At 45.7% G+C, this 20,460-nt stretch overlaps 1 protein-coding gene across 3 annotated transcripts in view; it reads right to left on the minus strand.

Annotated features, from left to right (window-relative positions):
• Positions 1–20,460, minus strand: part of LOC137358610 (zinc finger protein 148-like) — a 245,868-nt gene that overhangs the window by 134,955 nt on the left and 90,453 nt on the right. For all 3 annotated transcript variants that reach the window (XM_068024673.1, XM_068024671.1, XM_068024670.1), the window contains one exon: positions 12,051–12,174. In XM_068024673.1, coding sequence (XP_067880774.1) covers positions 12,051–12,174 — 124 coding nt within the window. The remainder of the gene's footprint in view (positions 1–12,050; positions 12,175–20,460) is intronic.

Below are 20,460 nucleotides of genomic sequence, written 5' to 3' on the forward strand. Positions count from 1 at the left end.
CAATGCTGGCCTGGGGTCAAACATCCATTCCAATGCTGGCCTGGGGTCAAACATCCATTCCAAAGCTGGCCTGGGGACAGACATCCATTCCAACGATGGCCAGGAGTCAAACATCCATTCCAATGCTGGCCTGGGGTCAAACATCCATTCCAAGCTGGCCTGGGGCCAAACATCCATTCCAATGCTGGCCTGGGGGCAAACATCCATTCCAATGCTGGCCTGGGGTCAAACATCCATTCCAAAGCTGGCCTGGGGTCAAACATCCATTAAAATGCTGGTCTGGGGTCAAACATCCATTCCAAAGCTGGCCTGGGGACAGACAGCCATTCCAATGCTGGCCTGGGGTCAAACATCCATTCCAATGCTGGCCTGGGGACAAACATCCATTCCAAAGCTGAACTGGGGCCTGACATCCACTCCAAAGCTGGCCTGGGGTCAAATATCCAGTCCAATGCTGGCCTGGGGTCAAACATCCATTCCAAAGCTGGCCTGGGGACAGACATCCATTCCAAAGATGGCCAGGGGTCAAACATCCATTTCAATGCTGGCCTGGGGTCAAACATCCGTTCTAAGCTGGCCTGGGGCCAAACATACATTCCAATGCTGGCCTGGGGTCAAACATCCATTCCAATGCTGGCCAGGAGTCAAACATCCATTCCAATGCTGGCCTGGGGTCAAACATCCATTCCAAGCTGGCCTGGGGCCAAACATCCATTCCAATGCTGGCCTGGGGCCAAACATCCATTCCAATGCTGGCCTGGGGTCAAACATCCATTCCAAAGCTGGCCTGGGGTCAAACATCCATTAAAATGCTGGTCTGGGGTCAAACATCCATTCCAAAGCTGGCCTGGGGACAGACAGCCATTCCAATGCTGGCCTGGGGTCAAACATCCATTCCAATGCTGGCCTGGGGACAAACATCCATTCCAAAGCTGAACTGGGGCCTGACATCCACTCCAAAGCTGGCCTGGGGTCAAATATCCAGTCCAATGCTGGCCTGGGGTCAAACATCCATTCCAAAGCTGGCCTGGGGACAGACATCCATTCCAAAGATGGCCAGGGGTCAAACATCCATTTCAATGCTGGCCTGGGGTCAAACATCCGTTCTAAGCTGGCCTGGGGCCAAACATACATTCCAAAGCTGGCCTGGGGCCAAACATACATTCCAATGCTGGCCTGGGTGCAAACATCCATTCCAATGCTGGCCTGGGGTCAAACATACATTCCAATGCTGGCCTGGGGTCAAACATACATTCCAAAGCTGGCCTGGGGCCAAACATACATTCCAATGCTGGCCTGGGGTCAAACATACATTCCAAAGCTGGCCTGGGGCCAAACATCCATTCCAATGCTGGCGTGGGGCAAAACATACATTCCAATGCAGGCAAGGGGTCAAACATACATTCCAATGCTGGCCTGGGGTCAAACATCCATTCCAAAGCTGGCCTGGGGCCAAACATACATTCCAATGCCGGCCTGGGGTCAAACATCCATTCCAATGCCGGCCTGGGGTCAAACATCCATTGCAATGCTGGCCTGGGGTCAAACAACCATTCAAAAGCTGGCCTGGGGACAGACATTCATTCCAAAGCTGGCCTGGGGACAGACATCCATTCCAAAGCTGGCCTGGGGTCAAACATCCAGTCCAATGCTGGCCTGGGGTCAGACATCCAGTCCAATGCTGGCCTGGGGTCAGACATCCAGTCCAATGCTGGCCTGGGGTCAGACATCCAGTCCAATGCTGGCCTGGGGTCAAACATCCAGTCCAATGCTGGCCTGGGGACAAACATCCATTCCAATGCTTGCCTGGGGCCAAACATCCATTCCAAAGCTGGCCTGGGGTGAAACATCCATTCCAATGCTGGCCTGGGGCCAAACATCCATTCCAAAGCTGGCCTGGGGACAGACATCCATTCCAAAGCTGGCCTGGGGCCAAACATCCATTCCAAAGCTGGCCTGGGGTCAAACATCCATTGCAATGCTGGCCTGGGGTCAAACATCCATTCCAAAGCTGGCCTGGGGACAGACATCCATTCCAAAGCTGGCCTGGGGTCAAACATCCAGTCCAATGCTGGCCTGGGGACAAACATCCATTCCAATGCTGGCCTGGGGTCAAACATCCATTCCAAAGCTGGCCTGCGGTCAAACATCCATTCCAATGCTGGCCTGGGGTCAAACATCCATTCCAATGCTGGCCTGGGGACAAACATCCATTCTAAAGCTGGCCTGGGGTCAAACATCCATTCCAATGCTGGCCTGGGGACAGACATCCATTCCAAAGCTGGCCTGGGGTCAAACATCCATTCCAATGCTGGCCTGGGGACAGACATCCATTCCAAAGCTGGCCTGGGGTCAAACATCCATTCCAAAGCTGGCCTGGGGTCAAACATCCATTCCAATGCTGGCCTGGGGTCAAACATCCATTCCAATGCTGGCCTGGGGTCAAACATCCATTCCAATGCTGGCCTGGGGTCAAACATCCATTCCAATGCTGGCCTGGGGTCAAACATCCAGTCCAATGCTGGCCTGGGGTCAAACATCCAGTCCAATGCTGGCCTGGGGTCAAACATCCAGTCCAATGCTGGCCTGGGGTCAAACATCCAGTCCAATGCTGGCCTGGGGTCAAACATCCAGTCCAATGCTGGCCTGGGGACAGACATCTATTCCAAAGCTGGCCTGGAGACAGACATCCATTCTAAAGCTGGCCTGGGGACATACATCCATTCCAAAGCTGACCTGGGGACAGACATCCATTCCAAAGCTGGCCTGGGGACAGACATCCATTCCAAAGCTGGCCTGGGGACAGACATCCATTCCAAAGCTGGCTTGGGGACAAACATCCATTCCAAAGCTGGCCTGGGGACAGACATCCAGTCCAAAGCTGGCCTGGGGTCAAACATCCATTCCAAAGCTGGCTTGGGGACAAACATCCATTCCAAAGCTGACCTGGGGACAGACATCCATTCCAAAGCTGGCCTGGGGCCAAACATCCATTTCAAAGCTGGCCTGGGGACAGGCATCCATTCCAAAGCTGGCCTGGGGACAGACATCCATTCCAAAGCTGGCCTGGGGATAGACATCCGTTCCAATGCTAGCCTGGGGCCAAACGTCCAGTCCAATGCTGGCCTGGGGCCAAACATCCATTCCAAAGCTGGCCTGGGGTCAAACATCCATTTCAAAGCTGGCCTGCGGCCAAAGATCCATTCCAAAGCTGGCCTGGGGCCAAACATCCATTGCAAAGCTGGCCTGGGGCCAAACATCCATTGCAAAGCTGGCCTGGGGCCAAACATCTATTTCAAAGCTGGCCTGGGGACAGACATCCATTCCAAAGCTGGCCTGGGGACAGACATCCATTCCAAAGCTGGCCTGGGGACAGACATCCATTGCAATGCTGGCCTGGGGTCAAACATCTATTTCAAAGCTGGCCTGGGGACAGACATCCATTCCAAAGCTGGCCTGGGGACAGACATCCATTGCAATGCTGGCCTGGGGTCAAACATCTATTTCAAAGCTGGCCTGGGGACAGACATCCATTCCAAAGCTGGCCTGGGGACAGACATCCATTCCAAAGCTGGCGTTCATTTTGCTGATGAATTCAAGAGAGAAAAACACTGACCTCAAGACTCAACTGCACAAAGCCGACTGTTGCATGCCACATTGCAACAAGTGTGAACTGGGTGGCATGGGAATAACGCTCGCTGTTCACTTCATCTAGCAGGTAGGCCTTAATTGTAATTAAGTGTAGGGTAATGAGTATTCATGGCATAATTGAATGCAAAGCTGCAATCCGCCACTGTGCAGGGGAAACCCGGGAACGCGCAAACATGGCATCGACTTAGTTTCAGTAATAAAATCCCACCGTTGGGAATCCAAGAAAACACCTCCCGCCTAATTAAATCACCCCACAAACCACCAAATCCACTCTTGCAGGGCCCATAAAATTCCACCCTGCAACTTTGAGAAAATGGGTTTCCCAATGGGAATCCTTTGCAGGAAGGAAAGCAGGAGCAATGATGCCAGGCAAGTCAGACTGCACTAGCAGCAGTCAGTGCCCGCCTGTAGATTCCTTCACGCCCACATTTAGAGGCATAGGTACAACAACCTGGCAATGACCACGTGGAAGGGGCTACACTAGCTCCGCAACCAGACAGATATACATCTGTGCCATTTGCTGCACGGACATTTGCAGTAACGTGGACCGGGGGGGGGGGGGGGGGGGTAGGGCGTGGTGACAGCGCGGATGGAGGGGGTGAGCGAGGGGAATGCGTGGGGACAAGAGGCGGGCAGCATGAGACGAGAGGCAAGCTTGTGAGGCCCAAACCATTTTAATTGCTGGGCCTCATTACCAAAGCTTAGGCCCAGCTCCTGCCCAAAATAACTTGGAGCTGATGGGCAGAATTTGGGTGAATGTAGCGGGGGCTGGCGCTGGAGACCCAGAGGGAAAGAAGCTAGTTCTATTTAACCAACTACATGCCACGTTCCTGTCAGCATGGGGGTTAAATTGGGCCTTTGGTCTTCTCCCCTATTATTTTGACCTTCAGCACATCCTGCTCTCTGGGCCGATCACATAAGCATTTCATGTCAAGAAAACTCAACATGGCCATCTGGTCTTTGCAAATCAGCATCTGTCATTCACTGTTGAAACAGGCCTACAATTTGGACTTGTCTGCTAATAAATTGATGAAAAGCAAACCATTGAGTGAACAAAATCAAAAGCAGGTCATTTTCATACTTACAAGAAGATATGGTAGTGCAATGGTTCTGGTACTGATTCAACAAACCAGCTGTCATAAGTTCAAATCTCACCCCAGGAAAATTATCAAACTGAATAAATAAATCTGATAATTTGTGGTAAATGACCACATAAAACTGACGGACTGCTGTAAAAACCCAACTGCTTCGCTAATCATCTTCAAGGAGGGGAACCTGCCATCACTCCACACATCTGGCCTACAATTCACTCTAATTTCACACATACGAATAAAACTGATCTTCGGCTTCAACTCCACTTTCCGGCCCGCTCCCCATATCCCTTCATTCCATGAGAGATCAAAAATCTATCTATCCCAGCCTTGAATTTAACAATGGAGCATCCACAACCCTCAGGGTGAATGAATTCCAAAGATTAACACCACCCTCCACCCCCCGGATAAAGAGGTTTTTCCTCATCTCAGTCCTAAATGATCTGCCCCTTATCCTGAGGCTGTGCTAGATTCCCCAATCAGGGGAACCAATCTCAGTGTCTACCCTGTCAAGCCCCTTCAGAATCTTATATGTTTCAATGAGATCACCTCTCAGTCCTCTAAACTCCAGAGTATAGACCCAATTTACTCAGCCTATCATCGGACAAACCTCTCATGCCAGCAACCAATCTAAGGAAAATATATCCTTCCTTAGATATGGAAACCAAAACTGCACACATTATCCCAGGTGTGGTCTCACCAAAGCCCTATACAATTATAGCAACACTCCCTTATTCTTGTACTCCAATCCCCTTGCAATAAAGGCCAACATGCCATCTGCCTTCCTAATTGCTTGCTAACGTCTGTCTTCCTTGTATGTGTACACCCAAGTCTCTCTGAACATCAACATTTTAAAGTTTTGTGTCCTTTAAAATACATTCTGCTTTTCTATTCTTACTACCAAAGTGAATAACCTCACACTTCCCCACATTATACTCTATCTGCCACCTTGTTACCCATTCACTTAACCTGTCTACATCTCTTTGCAACCTCTTTGTGTCCTCCTCACAGTTTACATTCCAACCTGGACTTGTATTGTCAGCAAATGTAGATACAATACTTTCGGTCTCTTTGTCTAAGTCATTAATATAGATTGTAAATAGCTGAGCTAACAGGACTGATCCTTGCGGCACTCCACTAGTTAAAAGCCTGCCAACCAAAAAACTCTAATAAATCTGTCAATTTCCCTTTTGTAAACTCATGTTGACTCAGTCTGATCATACTTTGCTTTTCTAAGTGCATTGTTAAGACTTCCTTATCAATAGATTCCAGCAGTTTTCCAATGACTGATGTAAGGCTAACTGGTCTGTGCTTCCCTTTTTCTCTCTCCTTCCTTTCTTGAATAGTGGTGTTACATTTGTTAACTTCCAACAAGCTGCGACCATTCTGGAATCTAGGGAATTTTGGAAAATCATGATCAGTGCATCCACTATCTCAGCAGCTGCCTCTTTGTAGGCCATCAGGTCCTGGGGATTTGTTGGCATTTAATCCCTTAAGTTTCTCTAATATTTTTTCTTTGCTGATATTAAAGTTCCTCACTCTTATTAGCCCCTTGGTTATCCTCTATTTCTGGTATGTAATTTGTGTCTTCTAAGACAGACACAAAATATTTGTTCAACGTCTCTGCTGTTTCCTCATATCCCATGATAATTTCTCCCATCTCTGCCTCTAAGGGATCAACGTTTACTTCAGGTATGCTCCTCCTTTTTATATACTTGTAAAAGTTCTTACAATCTGTTTTAATATTCCTGGGTAATTTACTCTCATATTCCATTTTTTCCCTTATCAAATTTTTGGCCACCCTTTGCTAGTTTCTAAAACTCTTTCAATCCTCAGGCTTACTACTATTGTTCACAACATTGTAAGTCTCTTCTTTTGAACTACTATTATCCATAACATCCCTAGTAAGCCACGAATGGATCTTTCTTGCTGTGTTTTTGTTTTTTAATGGCATGTATTTTTGTTGAAAATTTTGAATGATTTCTTTAAATGTTTATGGACCGCAATACATTTTAGTCTATTTACCTAATCAGCCTTATTCTATGTAATTGGCTTTAAGTTTGAGATTCTTGTTTGGGACTGGAGTATGTCACTCTCAAACTTAATATGGAACTCAATTTTATTATGATCACTTTATCCCCAGAGGATCTTTTAAATTACTAATTAAACCTGCCTCATCACACAATACTAGATTTAAAATAGCTTTGTCCCTAGTTGGTTCCACAAAGTATTGTTCTCGGAATCTATCGCAAAACCCATTCTACAAACTCATCTTCCAGATTATCTTTGCCAATTTGATTTATCCAGTCTGTATAAAGATTAAAGTCCTCAACGATTATCACATTGCCTTTGTTTCAGGCAAGAACTATTTCTTGTTTAATGCTCTGTTCAACAGTATAACTACTGTTAGGGGGACTATAAACTACTCCTCCCATTGTTTCTGACCCTTGTTATTCCTAATCTCCACCCATACTGATTCTACGTCCTGATGTCTTCTGAGCCATGATCCTTTCTTACTTCTATCCTTAAGTCATCCTTTATTATCAGGCCTACTCCTCCTCCTTTTCCATTCTGCCTGACTTTCCAAAATGTTAAATAACCTGGAATATTTATTTCTCAACCTTGGGCACTTTGCAACTATGTCTCTGTAATGGCGATTATATCAAACCTATTTATCTCTATTTGTGCCACTAGTTCATCTATCTTGTTACAAATGCTTTGTGCATTCAGATAAAGAGCCTTTAATTTGATTTTTTTCTATCACTATTCTTTGCATGGACCTTATTCACTGATGCACTATTACCATCTACCTAGGCTCAACTATCACCAGTAACCTGTCTCTCGATGCAGAAATCAACAAGCGCATGGGAAAGGCTTCCACTGCTATGTCCAGACTGGCCAAGAGAGTTTGGGAAAATGGCGCACTGACACAGAACACTAAAGTCCAAGTGTATCAAGCCTGTGTCCTCAGTACCTTGCTCTACGGAAGCGAGGCCTGGACAACATACGTCAGCCAAGAGCGACATCTCAATTCATTCCATCTTCGCTGCCTCCGGAGAATCCTTGGCATCAGGTGGCAGGACCGTTTCTCCAATGCACAAGTCCTCGAGGCGGCCAACATCCCCAGCATATATACCCTACTGAGCCAGCGGCGCCTGAGATGGCTTGGCCATGTGAGCCGCATGGAAGATGGCAGGATCCCCAAGGACACATTGTACAGCGAGCTCGTCACTGGTATCAGACCCACCGGCCGTCCTTGTCTCTGCTTTAAAGACGTCTGCAAACGTGACATGAAGTCCTGTGACATTGATCACAAGTCGTGGGAGTCAGTTGCCAGCGATCGCCAGAGCTGGCGGGCAACCATAAAGGCGGGGCTAAAGCGTGGCGAGTCGAAGAGACTTAGCAGTTGGCAGGAAAAAAGTCAGAAGCGCAAGGAGAGAGCCAACTGCGTAACAGCCCTGTCAACCAATTTTATCTGCAGCACCTGTGGAAGAGTCTGTCACTCTAGTATTGGTCTTTATAGCCACTCCAGGCGCTGCTTCACAAACCACTGACCACCTCCAGGCGCTTACCCATTGTCTCTCGAGACAAGGAGGCCAAAGAAGACTATTACCATTAGACTCTCTGTCCCTTCCTGTCCCACTCTGCTTGTCTTTACCCAAATCCCAACACTGCTCTATTGCCTCGACTTTTCTCTTTAGGTTTCTAAACCTCCCTCCACCTGACCCCTTCTACCACCACCACCCCTTTAGTTTAAAGCACGATCCACTGCCCTCGGTAAATGAATCGCCAGGACACTGATCCCAGCCCGGTTTAAGTGGAGCCCATCCCAACATAACAAACCCCTTTTTCCCTCAGTACCAACGCCCCATGAAGCAAGACCCCTTCTTCCCACATTACTCTTTGAGCCACGTGTTTATAATCTGCTTGACTCTCTGCCAATTGGCATGTGGCTCAGGTAACAATCTGGAGATTATTACCTTTGAGGTTCAGCATTTTAATTTGGACCCAAATTCCCTCAGCTGACCATCATTCCTAATTCTATCTATGTTGACTATGACAACTGGATCCTCCCACTCCAAGTTTGTCTCCACAAGTGAGCAGATGTCTTTAACCCTGGCAATAGGCAGGCAATACAACCTTCGGAACTCCTGGTCACGGCTGCAGAGAACAGTATCTATTCCCCTCACTATACTGTCCCCTATCATTACCACATTCCTTTTTACTCACCCAAGTTGAATATCATCTTGCACCATGGTGCTATGGTCAGTTTGCTCATCCACCCTGCAGCCCTTTTTCTCATCCACACAGGAAGCAAGCACCTGCACCTGTTGGTCAAAGGCAAGGCCGAGGCTCCTCCATCACTACATCCTGGATCCCCATACCTGCCTGACTTGCACTCATACCCTCCTGTCCCTGATCACTGACCAACGCAAGTTCTACTTAATCCAAGATATGTGATTGTCTCCTGCAACCAAGTGTCCAGGTTACTCTACCCCTCCCTGATGCCTCACAACGTCTGCTGCTCTGACTTCAGCTCAACAACTCAGACGAAATTCCTCGAGGTGCAGACATCTCTGAGATGGTTGGCTGGGATTGCAATGCTCTCCACAAATTCCCACATGTTGCAGTTACAGCACACTGCCTGTCCTGCCATATCTATCTAACCTTATTTATTTATTTGATTTGTTAAATATTTACTAATTTAGTAAAGTAATAGCAAGTTATAGTTTCCTACCTTAGAGACAAAAGAAAAACACTCAGCAGCTACTGGAGGTAAAACAAAAAGAATAAAAAGCAGCACCTCCTTCCCCCTCTGCACTGAATTCCCACTTGCACAAATTCCTGACTTTAGCACTCTGTTTGTGAAGCACTCAGTTCCCTGATTACAGTACTTGGTTGACTTGGGTAAGAAAGAATGTGCTAAAATGTAGTGTTGCCCACAACCCAAGAACAATCAAACAAATGACTGATGTTTAAATTGGTGTTATAACTATAATTTGGGGAATATTGTGCGTTATTCTCAATATTTCAGACAGGATCAAATGAATTAGTTTGTTTTACAAGACTACGATGATGAAAGGTTTCTGGAGATGGCACCTCATGAGAACCATCTTTTATGCTCTGTAACACTATTGGTAAGCTTCACTGTTTAACTGTTCAGCATAATTAACACTTGTTTCTGCTCAAGACACACTGATTTCTAATTTTAATTTTGTTATTTCTCATATGTTATGTTTGAAATGTAAATGAAATGCTTTTATCTTTGATAGGCCAGTGTTACTGAAAGATTACACATATTTTACAAGAAAACTGAAGCTTCTGTATGTGCATCATAATTAACTGTATGCTGCCCCTTTTTGGGTTACTATCCTGAATATACCTGGTATTTCCATCTTTTTAAAATCTAATCGGCACACATAAATCAAGCAGAATACACATCATTGCAAGGAATTAGTTGCAGGTTACTTCACGACTACAAAGTATTCAGGTTGGCGCAAAGTTACTGAAAAGACCAAAAGGCCCAAAGTGAATCCAACTTACAGTCAAACCTTGTTACAACAGAACCAGTGTACAAACCACTTGGTACACTGAACTTTCCCTGTTCACAGCTGCATTAAGATTTAGTTTGGGAGTTTTTTGGCATGTTGCAGGGTGAGAAAAACATTTAGTTCCAATTTGCTACATGATGCTTAGATACATAATAAGGAATGAATCTGATGCCAGCAGATTGAAAGGACAGAATCATGTGATGGTAAAAGCTGTTGCTGAGTACTTGGAAAACTTTACACTCCAGGTCTGAAACAAGACGCAGGTTACACAATGCACCACTGTGTTCACCATTTGGCATTTTGAAACTAAACAAGACTATCATTCAAAAGAACTTACTAATTTAGAGCTTTGTTGAAAGAGTAGAATAATTTCCACCCATGGATCATAGAAACAAAAACGGGAGCAGGCCATCCAGCTCCTTGAACCTGATCAATGGCGAATTCACTGTTTAGCGCATCACTGAGCCAAACAGATGAGGCAAGTCCCAGGTTCAAATCCTCCTATCTCTGCTAAAGATCTCAGCTGGGGTGGCTGTAGGAGCTGTAGCATTCCTGAACTAAGGATGGGGGAGGGAGGAGGGGAAACAGCCACAGTTCCCTCTCCTAATCACAGCCCAGTACTGAAAAGTGTGGGCTTCAAATGAGGGCAACATTGGGCTCAGCTGTGATATCCCCACCTCCCCCCCCACCCCACCCGCCCAAGTCAAACAGTCCATTGACACAGACTGTCTACACTTACACCAGAGGATTGGCCAGTTGATCGAGATACTGGAGGGCGGCTGACATCTGCGGAACCGTACTTCCAACAAGAGGCAGCATGTTTAGAAGAGGGGAGAAAAAGAGGCATGGTCATCTGTTGATTTTCTATAGTTTGAAAATGCATTTGAAATTTGACTATAGAACACCTACACTGAAATGAACCAAATAATTTACAAAATCGGAGAGTAAAATACAATGTACTGGTTGTAGCATTGTAAAAGTCACAATTTTAATGCTAGCTGGCCACATACATATCCATCACACCTCTATGTAAGTCAGAGCCCAAGTTCCCAGGTCACAGAAACCTGTATCAAGACACGACTTACACAAGGAGATTTATCTGATATGTAGCCAATTCCAAAAACTTCAGTTCAAAAATGTCATAGTATTTAAGACACCAGAATCGCAGGGTGTTTTCTAAAGAATGCAATTAAAAAGCTCCACTGATTGGTTCAGCTGGTAAGTACACCACACAAATTTGGTTCCCAGTCTGTGTTGTATTAGCTGATCTCAGCTAGGGTAGCAGTTGGAGCACTACGACTCCTTTCAATGTCCCTGGGTAAAAGAATCATTCGCCAACTTTCCTGATTCCAATCACTATCAAAAACCCCCTGCTGGAAACTGTGTATGCCTCGATGTCCAGTGAGGACAGGATTGGGCTCTGCCATGCTAAAATAATCTGCTGACATTCACTGGCTCACACAAGAAGGATGGCTACTTGGATGAGGTACCTGTGGAACTACAACCCTTGTGACTTAATTGGGAAGAAGAGAGCAGAAAATAAGAGGAAGGAAAATTTAAACACATACTCATTTCATGATCAAAAGAAAAACATTGTATGACTATTCAAAAGATCCCCTATATTTAAACCTAATATAATAGGATAAGGGCCTTAATAGTCTTCTGTAACAAGAGTTTGGCTGCAGTGGTATTTTCTTCTGAAAGTGCAATTTATCGTACTGTGAGCTCTGTACATGCCATGGTCCTTGCGTTCTACCTGTGTGGATGAGGATGTGCCTCTGCAGGTGGTAGTTAGTCCGGAAGGCTGCGCTGCATTGCTCGCAGATGTGAGTCTTGGGAGATTTAACCACGAAGGAGCCATCTTCACCGACTACCAGAATCTGAAAGGCAGAATATTCACACACAATGCTCGACATGCTTACTCCCAAGACAATGGACAAGCCCTCAGAAATCCTTGCTAGGCAAGTCATTATATGGAGGTACATGACCACTGGTACAGCATACACAGTGTGATGGACACAAGCTACTTCAACCTGTATTCCCATCAAAAGAGTTGCAGAAAATATTTAGAATGGACGAATGTTCACTGAATGAAGTACATATTTCAGGACAAATGGCAGAATTAATAATATTCCCTAATGTTATAACTGTCTAGCCACAAATATTTTCTCTCCTCTCCTCCTTTTTATCCATTCTTTTTTTTTTAACATCTTCTGCCTCCCCTCCATCCATCCACTTAGGGCTGTCCATGATTTCATGATCAAAATGTGGACAAGCAAGAGTTCTCAGATTGCTGCCAATCCTGCTGTTGATGCAGCACTCAGAAGTACAGGCTGATATTCTCTCTGGTCTTTCCTCTCTGTGTAGCACCAAGCATTCTGCCAGTACCTCCTATATGCTACAAGCTGTGGGACAGCGGGGGAAATAGAGCTCGTCCAGCTAGCGTGTCAGGAGCAGGAGGGCTGAGGAGCAGGCCACCGCTGACTAAATAAATAACAAAAAATATAATTTACACCGAACTAGACGCAAAAACAAATCAGAGTGAGGAGGTGAGCACAGAACATGATAAGTTTTAGAGAAAGCCTGCAGGTAATTCAATGGCCAAAAAAAAAATCATCTCTTTTACTCCTTTTTCCAATCAATATTCAGATCAGGATCACAGGCATTAAATAAAAGCGGGAACCACACTTCAGTAAGTAATTTCTTATAAAAACTGAAAATGCTGGAAATACTCAGCTGGTCTGGCAGCATCTGTGGAGAGAGAAACAGAGTTAATGTTTTAAGTCTTTCATCAGAACTGGGGAAAGTTAGAAATGGTTTTCAGCAAGTGAGAGGGGTGGGAAGGGTGGAGAAAAAGAACAAAAGGTCTGTGATAGGGTAGAAGAAAAGGAGAGATTAAATGACAAAAGAGTTGGTGGTGCAAGGACAAAGGGAATGGTAATGGGACAAGTAATAGAACAAAAGAAGTGTCTGGAGCAAGTGCGAATGGCAGAATGATGACAGCTGCCATCCGAAAGCAAAGACAAGAGAAAAATGAGAGAGAGACCAAAATCTGCAAAGAAAACGGAAACAAAATGGGGGCAGAGATTACGGTCTGAAACTGTTGAATTCAATATTGAGTCCAGAAGGCTGTAAAGAGCCTAATGGAAGGATGAGCTGCTGTTCCTCAAGCTTGCATTGAGTTTCATTGGAACACTACAGGAGGCCGAAGACAGAGAGGTCAGTGTGAGAGCAAGGTGGAGAATTAAAATGACAGGCAACCAGAAACCCAGCGTCACACTTGTAGACTGAATGGAGGTGTTCCACAATCTGCATTTGGTCTCCCCAATGTACAGGAGACCACATTATGAGCAGCAAATACAGTATACCAAATTGAAAGAAGTACATGTAAATCACTGTTTACCTGGAAGGAATGTTTGGGGCCTTGAATGATGAGAAGAAAAGAGGTAAAAGGACAGGTGTTGCATCATTTGTGCTTGCATGGAAAGGTGCCGTGGAAAAGGGAGGGGATGTTGGGTGTGACTGAAGAGTAGAACAGGGTGTCACGGAGGGAATGGTCCCTTCGGAATGCTGAAAGAGGGAGGGAAGATGTGTTTGGTTGTGGCGTCACGCTGCAGGTGGCAGAAATGGCAGAGGATGATCTGTTGAGTACGGAGGCTGGTAGGGTGGATGGTGAGGACAAGGAGAACCCTATTGTGATTCTGGGAGGGAGAGGAAGGGGTCAGAGGAGCCAAGTGCGGGAAATGGGATGGACACGGTTGAGGGCCCTGTCAGTCACGGTAGAGGGCCCTGTCAGTCACGGTTGAGGGCCCTGTCAGTCACGGTGGGGGAAATCTGGTTGAGGAAACAGGAAGGTATTTCAGAAGTGCAGTCTGCACTGAGGGCTGCTTGAGTGCACAGAGTTTGAAGAGGGTAGTTTGGTGAGTGAAGTAGTTTGGTGAAGAGGTGAACTATAAATTAATTAAGAAAAATAAATTTAACACGATGAAGATGGCAGGACAGGTGCGCGGCTGCAGTATGTGGGAGCTCCTGGATTAATTAATTAATTGAGGTACACAAAATTATGAGGGGCCTAGATTGAGAAGATAGGAAAGACCTGTTTCCCCTAGTGGAGAGGTCAATTACCAGGGGGGACCGATTTAAGGTGATTGGTAGAAGGATTAGAGGGGACATGAGGAAAAGCTTTTTCACCCAGAAGGTGGTGGGTGTCTGGAATTCGCTGCCCAGATCGGTGGTGGAAGCTCAACTCATTTAAAATGTACCTGGACCTGCACCTGCAGTGCTGCAACCTGCAGGCTACGAACCAGGTGCTGGAAGGTGGGATTAGAATGGGTGGCTAGTTTCTCCAGCCGGCCTGGACACGGTGGGCTGAATGGCCTCTTTCTGTGCCGTAACATTTCTATGGTTCTACGGATGCTACGGCAATCCATGGCAACCATGTCTGTAGTGTCTGCAGCTTGAGGAGGTTCAGCTCAGAGTAGACGAGATGGAGGCCGAGCTGCAGACATTGCGATGCATCAGGGAGGGGGAAATTACCTGGACACTGTTCCAGAAGGCAGGCACACCCCTTAGGATCGGGTCATCTCATTTGTTCAGTAGTCAGGGACAAGAGGATGCGGATAAGGGGATCGCAAAGGTGGGAATGGAGCAGTCTCAGCTCTTGCAACTGAGCAACAAGTTCGAGGTTCTTGCAGCTTGTATGGACAAGAACGAGGGCTGTCTTGTGGATGAGCAGAGAGACCCTGGCACCATGGTACAGGAAGTTATTCAAGTAGGGGGAGTTAAAAAAGTGGTAGTAGGAAACAGTATAATCAGGGGTATTGACACTGTTCTCTGCAGCTGAGAGCAGCCAGTGTCAGGTTTCGGGACAGCTGCTCAGGGCTGCAGAGGAACATGCAGTGGGAGGGGGAGGATTCAGTGGTCGTGGTCCACGTAGGTACCAACGACATAGACAGGACTAGGAAAGAGGTTCTGCATAGGGAGTATGAGGAGCTGGCACTAAATTAAAAAGCAGAACCTCAAAGGCAATAATCTCTGGATTATTACCCGAGCTATGTGCAAATTGGCATAGGGTAAATAAGAATAGAGATATGAATGTGTGGCTCAAAGACTAGTGTGGGAGAAGTGGGTTCCGGTTTGTGGGGCACTGGCACCAGTACTGGGGAAAGTGGAGGTTGTACCGTTGGGACGGACTTCACCTGAACCATGCTGAAACCAGTGTTCTAGCGAGTCATAAAACTAGGGAAGCAGAAAGGGCTTTAAACTAAATAGAGGGGGGAAGGGATCATATTGGGGAAGATTGAGTAAATAAAAGGGAAATGACAAGGCAATAGATCAAGGCAGCAATAAAGGTAATAATGATCAGAGTATGGCAGGAAGGGACAGTGATTGAAAACTTAAGAGTGTGCCACCAGATAGGGCCAGAGTTTACAAAAACAGTAATAAAACAAATGAATTGTCAGCTCAAGTAGAAATTCATATGTATGACCTGATAGCCATTAGAGAGACATGGCTACAAGGAAATCAAAGCTGGGACCTGAATATCTAAGGGTATGTGACTTTCAGGAAGGACAGGAAGCTGGAAAAAGAGGATGGGGTAGTTCTGTAATTAAAGAGGGCATTAGTACTGTAGTGAGAGATGACCTTAATTCTAAAGATCAAGACATAGAATCAGTTTGGATGGAACTAAGAAACAGCAAGGGGCAGAAAACATTGATCTGAGGTGTTCATAGGCCACCAAACAGCAGTAGTAATGTAAATCGCAGTACAAATCAGGAAATTAGAAGTGCATGTAACAAGGGTAATACAGTAATCATGGGGGATTTCAATCTCCATATAGACTGGGTAAACTTTATTCATACTAATGTTGTGGAGGACGAATTCTTGGAATGTATGCAAGATTGCTTTCTAGAGCAGTACGTTGAGGAACCAACTAGGGAACGGGCTATTTTAGATCTAGTACTGTGCAATGAAAAAGGGTTAATGAATAATCTTGTTGTAAAGGAGCCTTTAGGAAAGAGTGACCATAATATGATAGAATTTTACATTAAGTTTGAAAGCGATGTAGTTCAATCAGAAACTAGGATCTTAAATCTAAGCAAAGTAAACTATGAAGGTATGAGGGGCAAATTGGCTATGGTGGATTGGGAAACTACGTTAAAAGGTATGGTAATCAGGCAATGGCTAACATTTGAAGAACTAATACATAGTTTACAACAAAAATACATTGCTTTCATGCATAAAAACCCAGCAAAGTAAGTGTTCCAACCGTGGATAATGAAAAAATCAAGGATTGTATTAGAGCAAAGGAAGAGGTATATAAAGTTGCCAAAAAAAATGGTATGCCTGAAGTTTGGGAGCCTTTTAGAATTCTACAAAGGAGGACCAAGAAAAAGATTAAGACAGGGAAAATAGAATATGAGAGTAAACTAGTGAGAAACATAAAAACGACTGTGAAAGTTTCTATACGTATGTAAAAAGGAAAAGATTAGCAAAGACAAATGTGGGTCCATTACAAGTAGAGTCAGGAGAAATTATAGTTGGGAGTAAGGAAATGGCAGAAAAACTAAACAAATACTTTGTGTCTGCCTTTGCAGAGAAAATACTAAAAAAAACTCCCAGAAATAATGGAGAACCAAGGGACTAGTGTAAACGAGGAACTGCAAGATATTAATTTTAGTAAAGAAAAAGGTACTAGAGAAATTAATGGAGATTAAATTAGATAAATCCCCTGGACCTGACGATCTACATCCCAGAGTGTTAAAAGAGGTAGCAATAGAGATAGTAGATGCATTGGTGGTCATCTTTCAAAATTCGATAGACTCTGGAATGGTTCCTGCAGATTGGAAGGTGGCAAATGCCACCCCACTATTTAAGAAAGGAGGGAGGGAGAAAACAGGGAACTACAGACCTGTTGGCCTAACATCAGTTGTAGGGAAAATGCTAGAATCTGTAATAAAGGATGTGATAACAGGTAAGATTGGGCAAAGTCAACATGGATTTATGAAAGGGAAATCATGTTTAACAAACCTGTTGCAGTTTTTTGAGGATGTAACTAGCAGAATAGTTAAGGGGGAAACCAGTGGATGTGGTATATTTAGATATTCAGAAAGCTTTTGATAAGATCCCACACAAGAGGTTAGTAAACAAAATTAGAGCACATGGGATTTGGGAGAATATACTGGCATGGAATGAGAACTGGTTAACGGACAAAAAACAGAGAGTCGGAATAAATAGGTCATTTTCAGATTGGCAGGCTGTGACTAGTGGGGTACCACAAGGATCATTGCTTGTGCCCCAGCTATTCACATTCTATATCAATGGATTGGATGTGGGGATTAAATGTAATATTTCCAAGTTTGCAGATGACACAAAACTAGGTGGAAGTGTGAGTTGTGAGGAGGATACAAAGGTGCTTCAAGGGGATTTGGAGAGGCTAAGCGAGTGGACAAAAATATGGCAGATGGAATACAATGTGGAGAAATGTGAGGTTATTCACTTTGTTAGGAAAAACAGAAATACAGAGTATTTCTTAAATGGCGAGTGGCTGGGAAGTGTTGAATTTCGAAGGGACTTGGGTGTCCTTGTTCATGAGTCACTGAAAGCTAACATGCAGGTACAGCAAGCAATTAAGAAGGCAAATAGCATGTTGGCCTTCATTACAAGAGGATTTGAGTATAAGAGTAAAGATGTCTTACTGCAATTATATAGAGCGTCAGTGAGACTACACCTGGAGTACTGTGTGCAGCTTTGGTCTCCTTACCCAAGGGAAGATATATTTTCCGTAGAGGGAGTGCAACAAAGGTTCACCAAACTCATTCCTGGGATGGAGGGACTGTCCTATGAGGAAAGATGAAATAGACTGGGCCTTTATTCTCTGGAGTTTAGAAGAATAAGAGATGATCTCATTCAAACATTCAAAATTCTTACAGGGCTCGACAGGGTTGATGCAGGAAGGATGTTTCTCCTGGATGAGGAGTCCAGAACCAGGGGACACAGTCTCAGAATAAGGGGCAGGTCATTTAGGATTGAGATGAGGAGGAATTTCTTCACTCAGGGGGTGGTGAATCTTTGGAATTCTCTGCCCCCAGAGGGCTGCGAAGGCTCAGTCATTGCGTATGTTCAAGACTGAGAACAATAGATTTCTACATATTACAAACATCAAGGGTTACAGGGATAGTGCAGGAAAATGGTATTGAAGTAGAAGATCAGCCATGATCTCATTGAATGACAGAGCGGGCTTGAAGGGCTGAATGGCCAACTCCTGCTCCTAAACCTGAATCAAACTACTTCTCATTAACTCTCAATACATAAAGCCAACAGTTCCAATCACCTCACACTGACTCCCACTGTAAAGAATTCAAAAAGATCAAACTGTTTCCAATTCTCTCAACATTTACATGGTTGAGAAGTAGTTTGGTTCACTGAAGTTTTGTACAGTGGGAATAAATGGCTTTGTCTAATGGAAATCTATACATTGAAGTGAATTGGGAATGGTTGGATCAGTAGGAATTCTGTACGGGAGGCGTGCACCATAACAAATTACCATCGACATCCGTGACACTTTCAATGCCCTCCAACACTTCAACAGTTTCCTGGCCCTAACATGTCCTTTAACAAACAAACTGCCCGCAGACGCTTCACAAAGATATAGTCAGAACAACAGATGCAAAACCAAGGAAGAGGGGTATGGAGGAGAGACTAAAGGTTGGTCAAAATGATGGGTATCGCTAATTTCTTTTTAAAAAAAGGCACAGACTGGGGATAGGCAGAGGGGTTTAAGTTACAGATAGGAGGGTGAAGAAACCAATGGTAGGATGGAGAGAGTGGATGCACAGAGCCAGAGCTGGAGAACAGAAGGTTACTGAAGGGAAATTAAACCCAATGAAAGGTTGCAAAGCTCAGGAGGTCTGTCGCAAGGAACCGATTTCGTCACAAGGACAAGGATTGGAAACTAGATGCATGGGGGGTGGGGGGCAGCAGGGTTGGCAACTTAGGCTGCTTGTATTGCTGGAGGGTAAGAGTTTTTTTAATTGTTCGGTAGGGGGATGTGGACGTCGCTGGTTAGGCCAGCATTTATTGACCATCCCTAATTGCCCTTGCGAAGGTGGTGGTGAGCTGCCTTCTTGAACCGCTGCAGTCCTTGGGGTGCAGGTACACCAACAGTGCTGTTAGGAAGGGAGTTCCAGGATTTTGACCCAGCGACAGTGAAGGAACATCGATACAGTTCCAAGTCAGGACGGTTTGTGGCTTGGAGGGGAACTGCAGGTAGTGGTGTTCCCATGCATCTGCTGCCCTTGTCCTTCTAAGTGGTAGAGGTCACGGGTTTGGAAGCTGCTGTCGAAGGAGTCTTGGTGAGTTGCTGCAGTGCATCTTGTAGATGGCACACACTGCTGCCACTGTGCGTCGGTGGTGGAGGGAGTGAATGTATGTGGATGGGGTGCCAATCAAGCAGGTGGCTTTGTCCTGAGTGCTGTTGAGCTTCTTGAATGTTGTTGGAGCTGCACCCATCCAGACAAGTGGAGATTATTTCATCAAACTCCTGTGTGACAGTTAATAACGTGTCATCGTCCGGGCTCACAGGTGAAGACTGGCCGAACAAGGCTGGAACACAGGGAACTGCATTCCAGCGAGAGTCAGTGCCAGTGATCTGCATTCCAGCGAGAGTCACTGCTGGGGGAACTGCATTCCAGCGAGAGTCAGTGCCAGTGATCTGCATTCCAGCGAGAGTCAGTGCCGGGGGAACTGCATTCCAGCGAGAGTCAGTGCCGGGGGAACTGCATTCCAGCGAGAGTCAGTGCCGGGGGAACTGCATTTCAGCGAGAGTCAGCACCAAGGGAACTGCATTCCAGCGAGAGTCAGTGCCGGGGGAACTGCATTCCAGCGAGAGTCAGTGCCGGGGGAACTGCATTCCAGCGAGAGTCAGTGCCGGGGGAACTGCATTCCAGCGAGAGTCAGTGCCGGGGGAACTGCATTCCAGCGAGAGTCAGTGCCGGGGGAACATCATTCCAGCGAGAGTCAGTGCCGGGGGAACATCATTCCAGCGAGAGTCAGTGCCGGGGGAACATCATTCCAGCGAGAGTCAGTGCCGGGGGAAACTGCATTCCAGCGAGAGTCAGTGCCGGGGGAAACTGCATTCCAGCGAGAGTCAGTGCCGGGGGAAACTG

This window comes from Heterodontus francisci, chromosome X, assembly GCF_036365525.1.
Source record: "Heterodontus francisci isolate sHetFra1 chromosome X, sHetFra1.hap1, whole genome shotgun sequence".
NCBI classification, from domain to species: Eukaryota; Metazoa; Chordata; class Chondrichthyes; order Heterodontiformes; family Heterodontidae; genus Heterodontus; species Heterodontus francisci.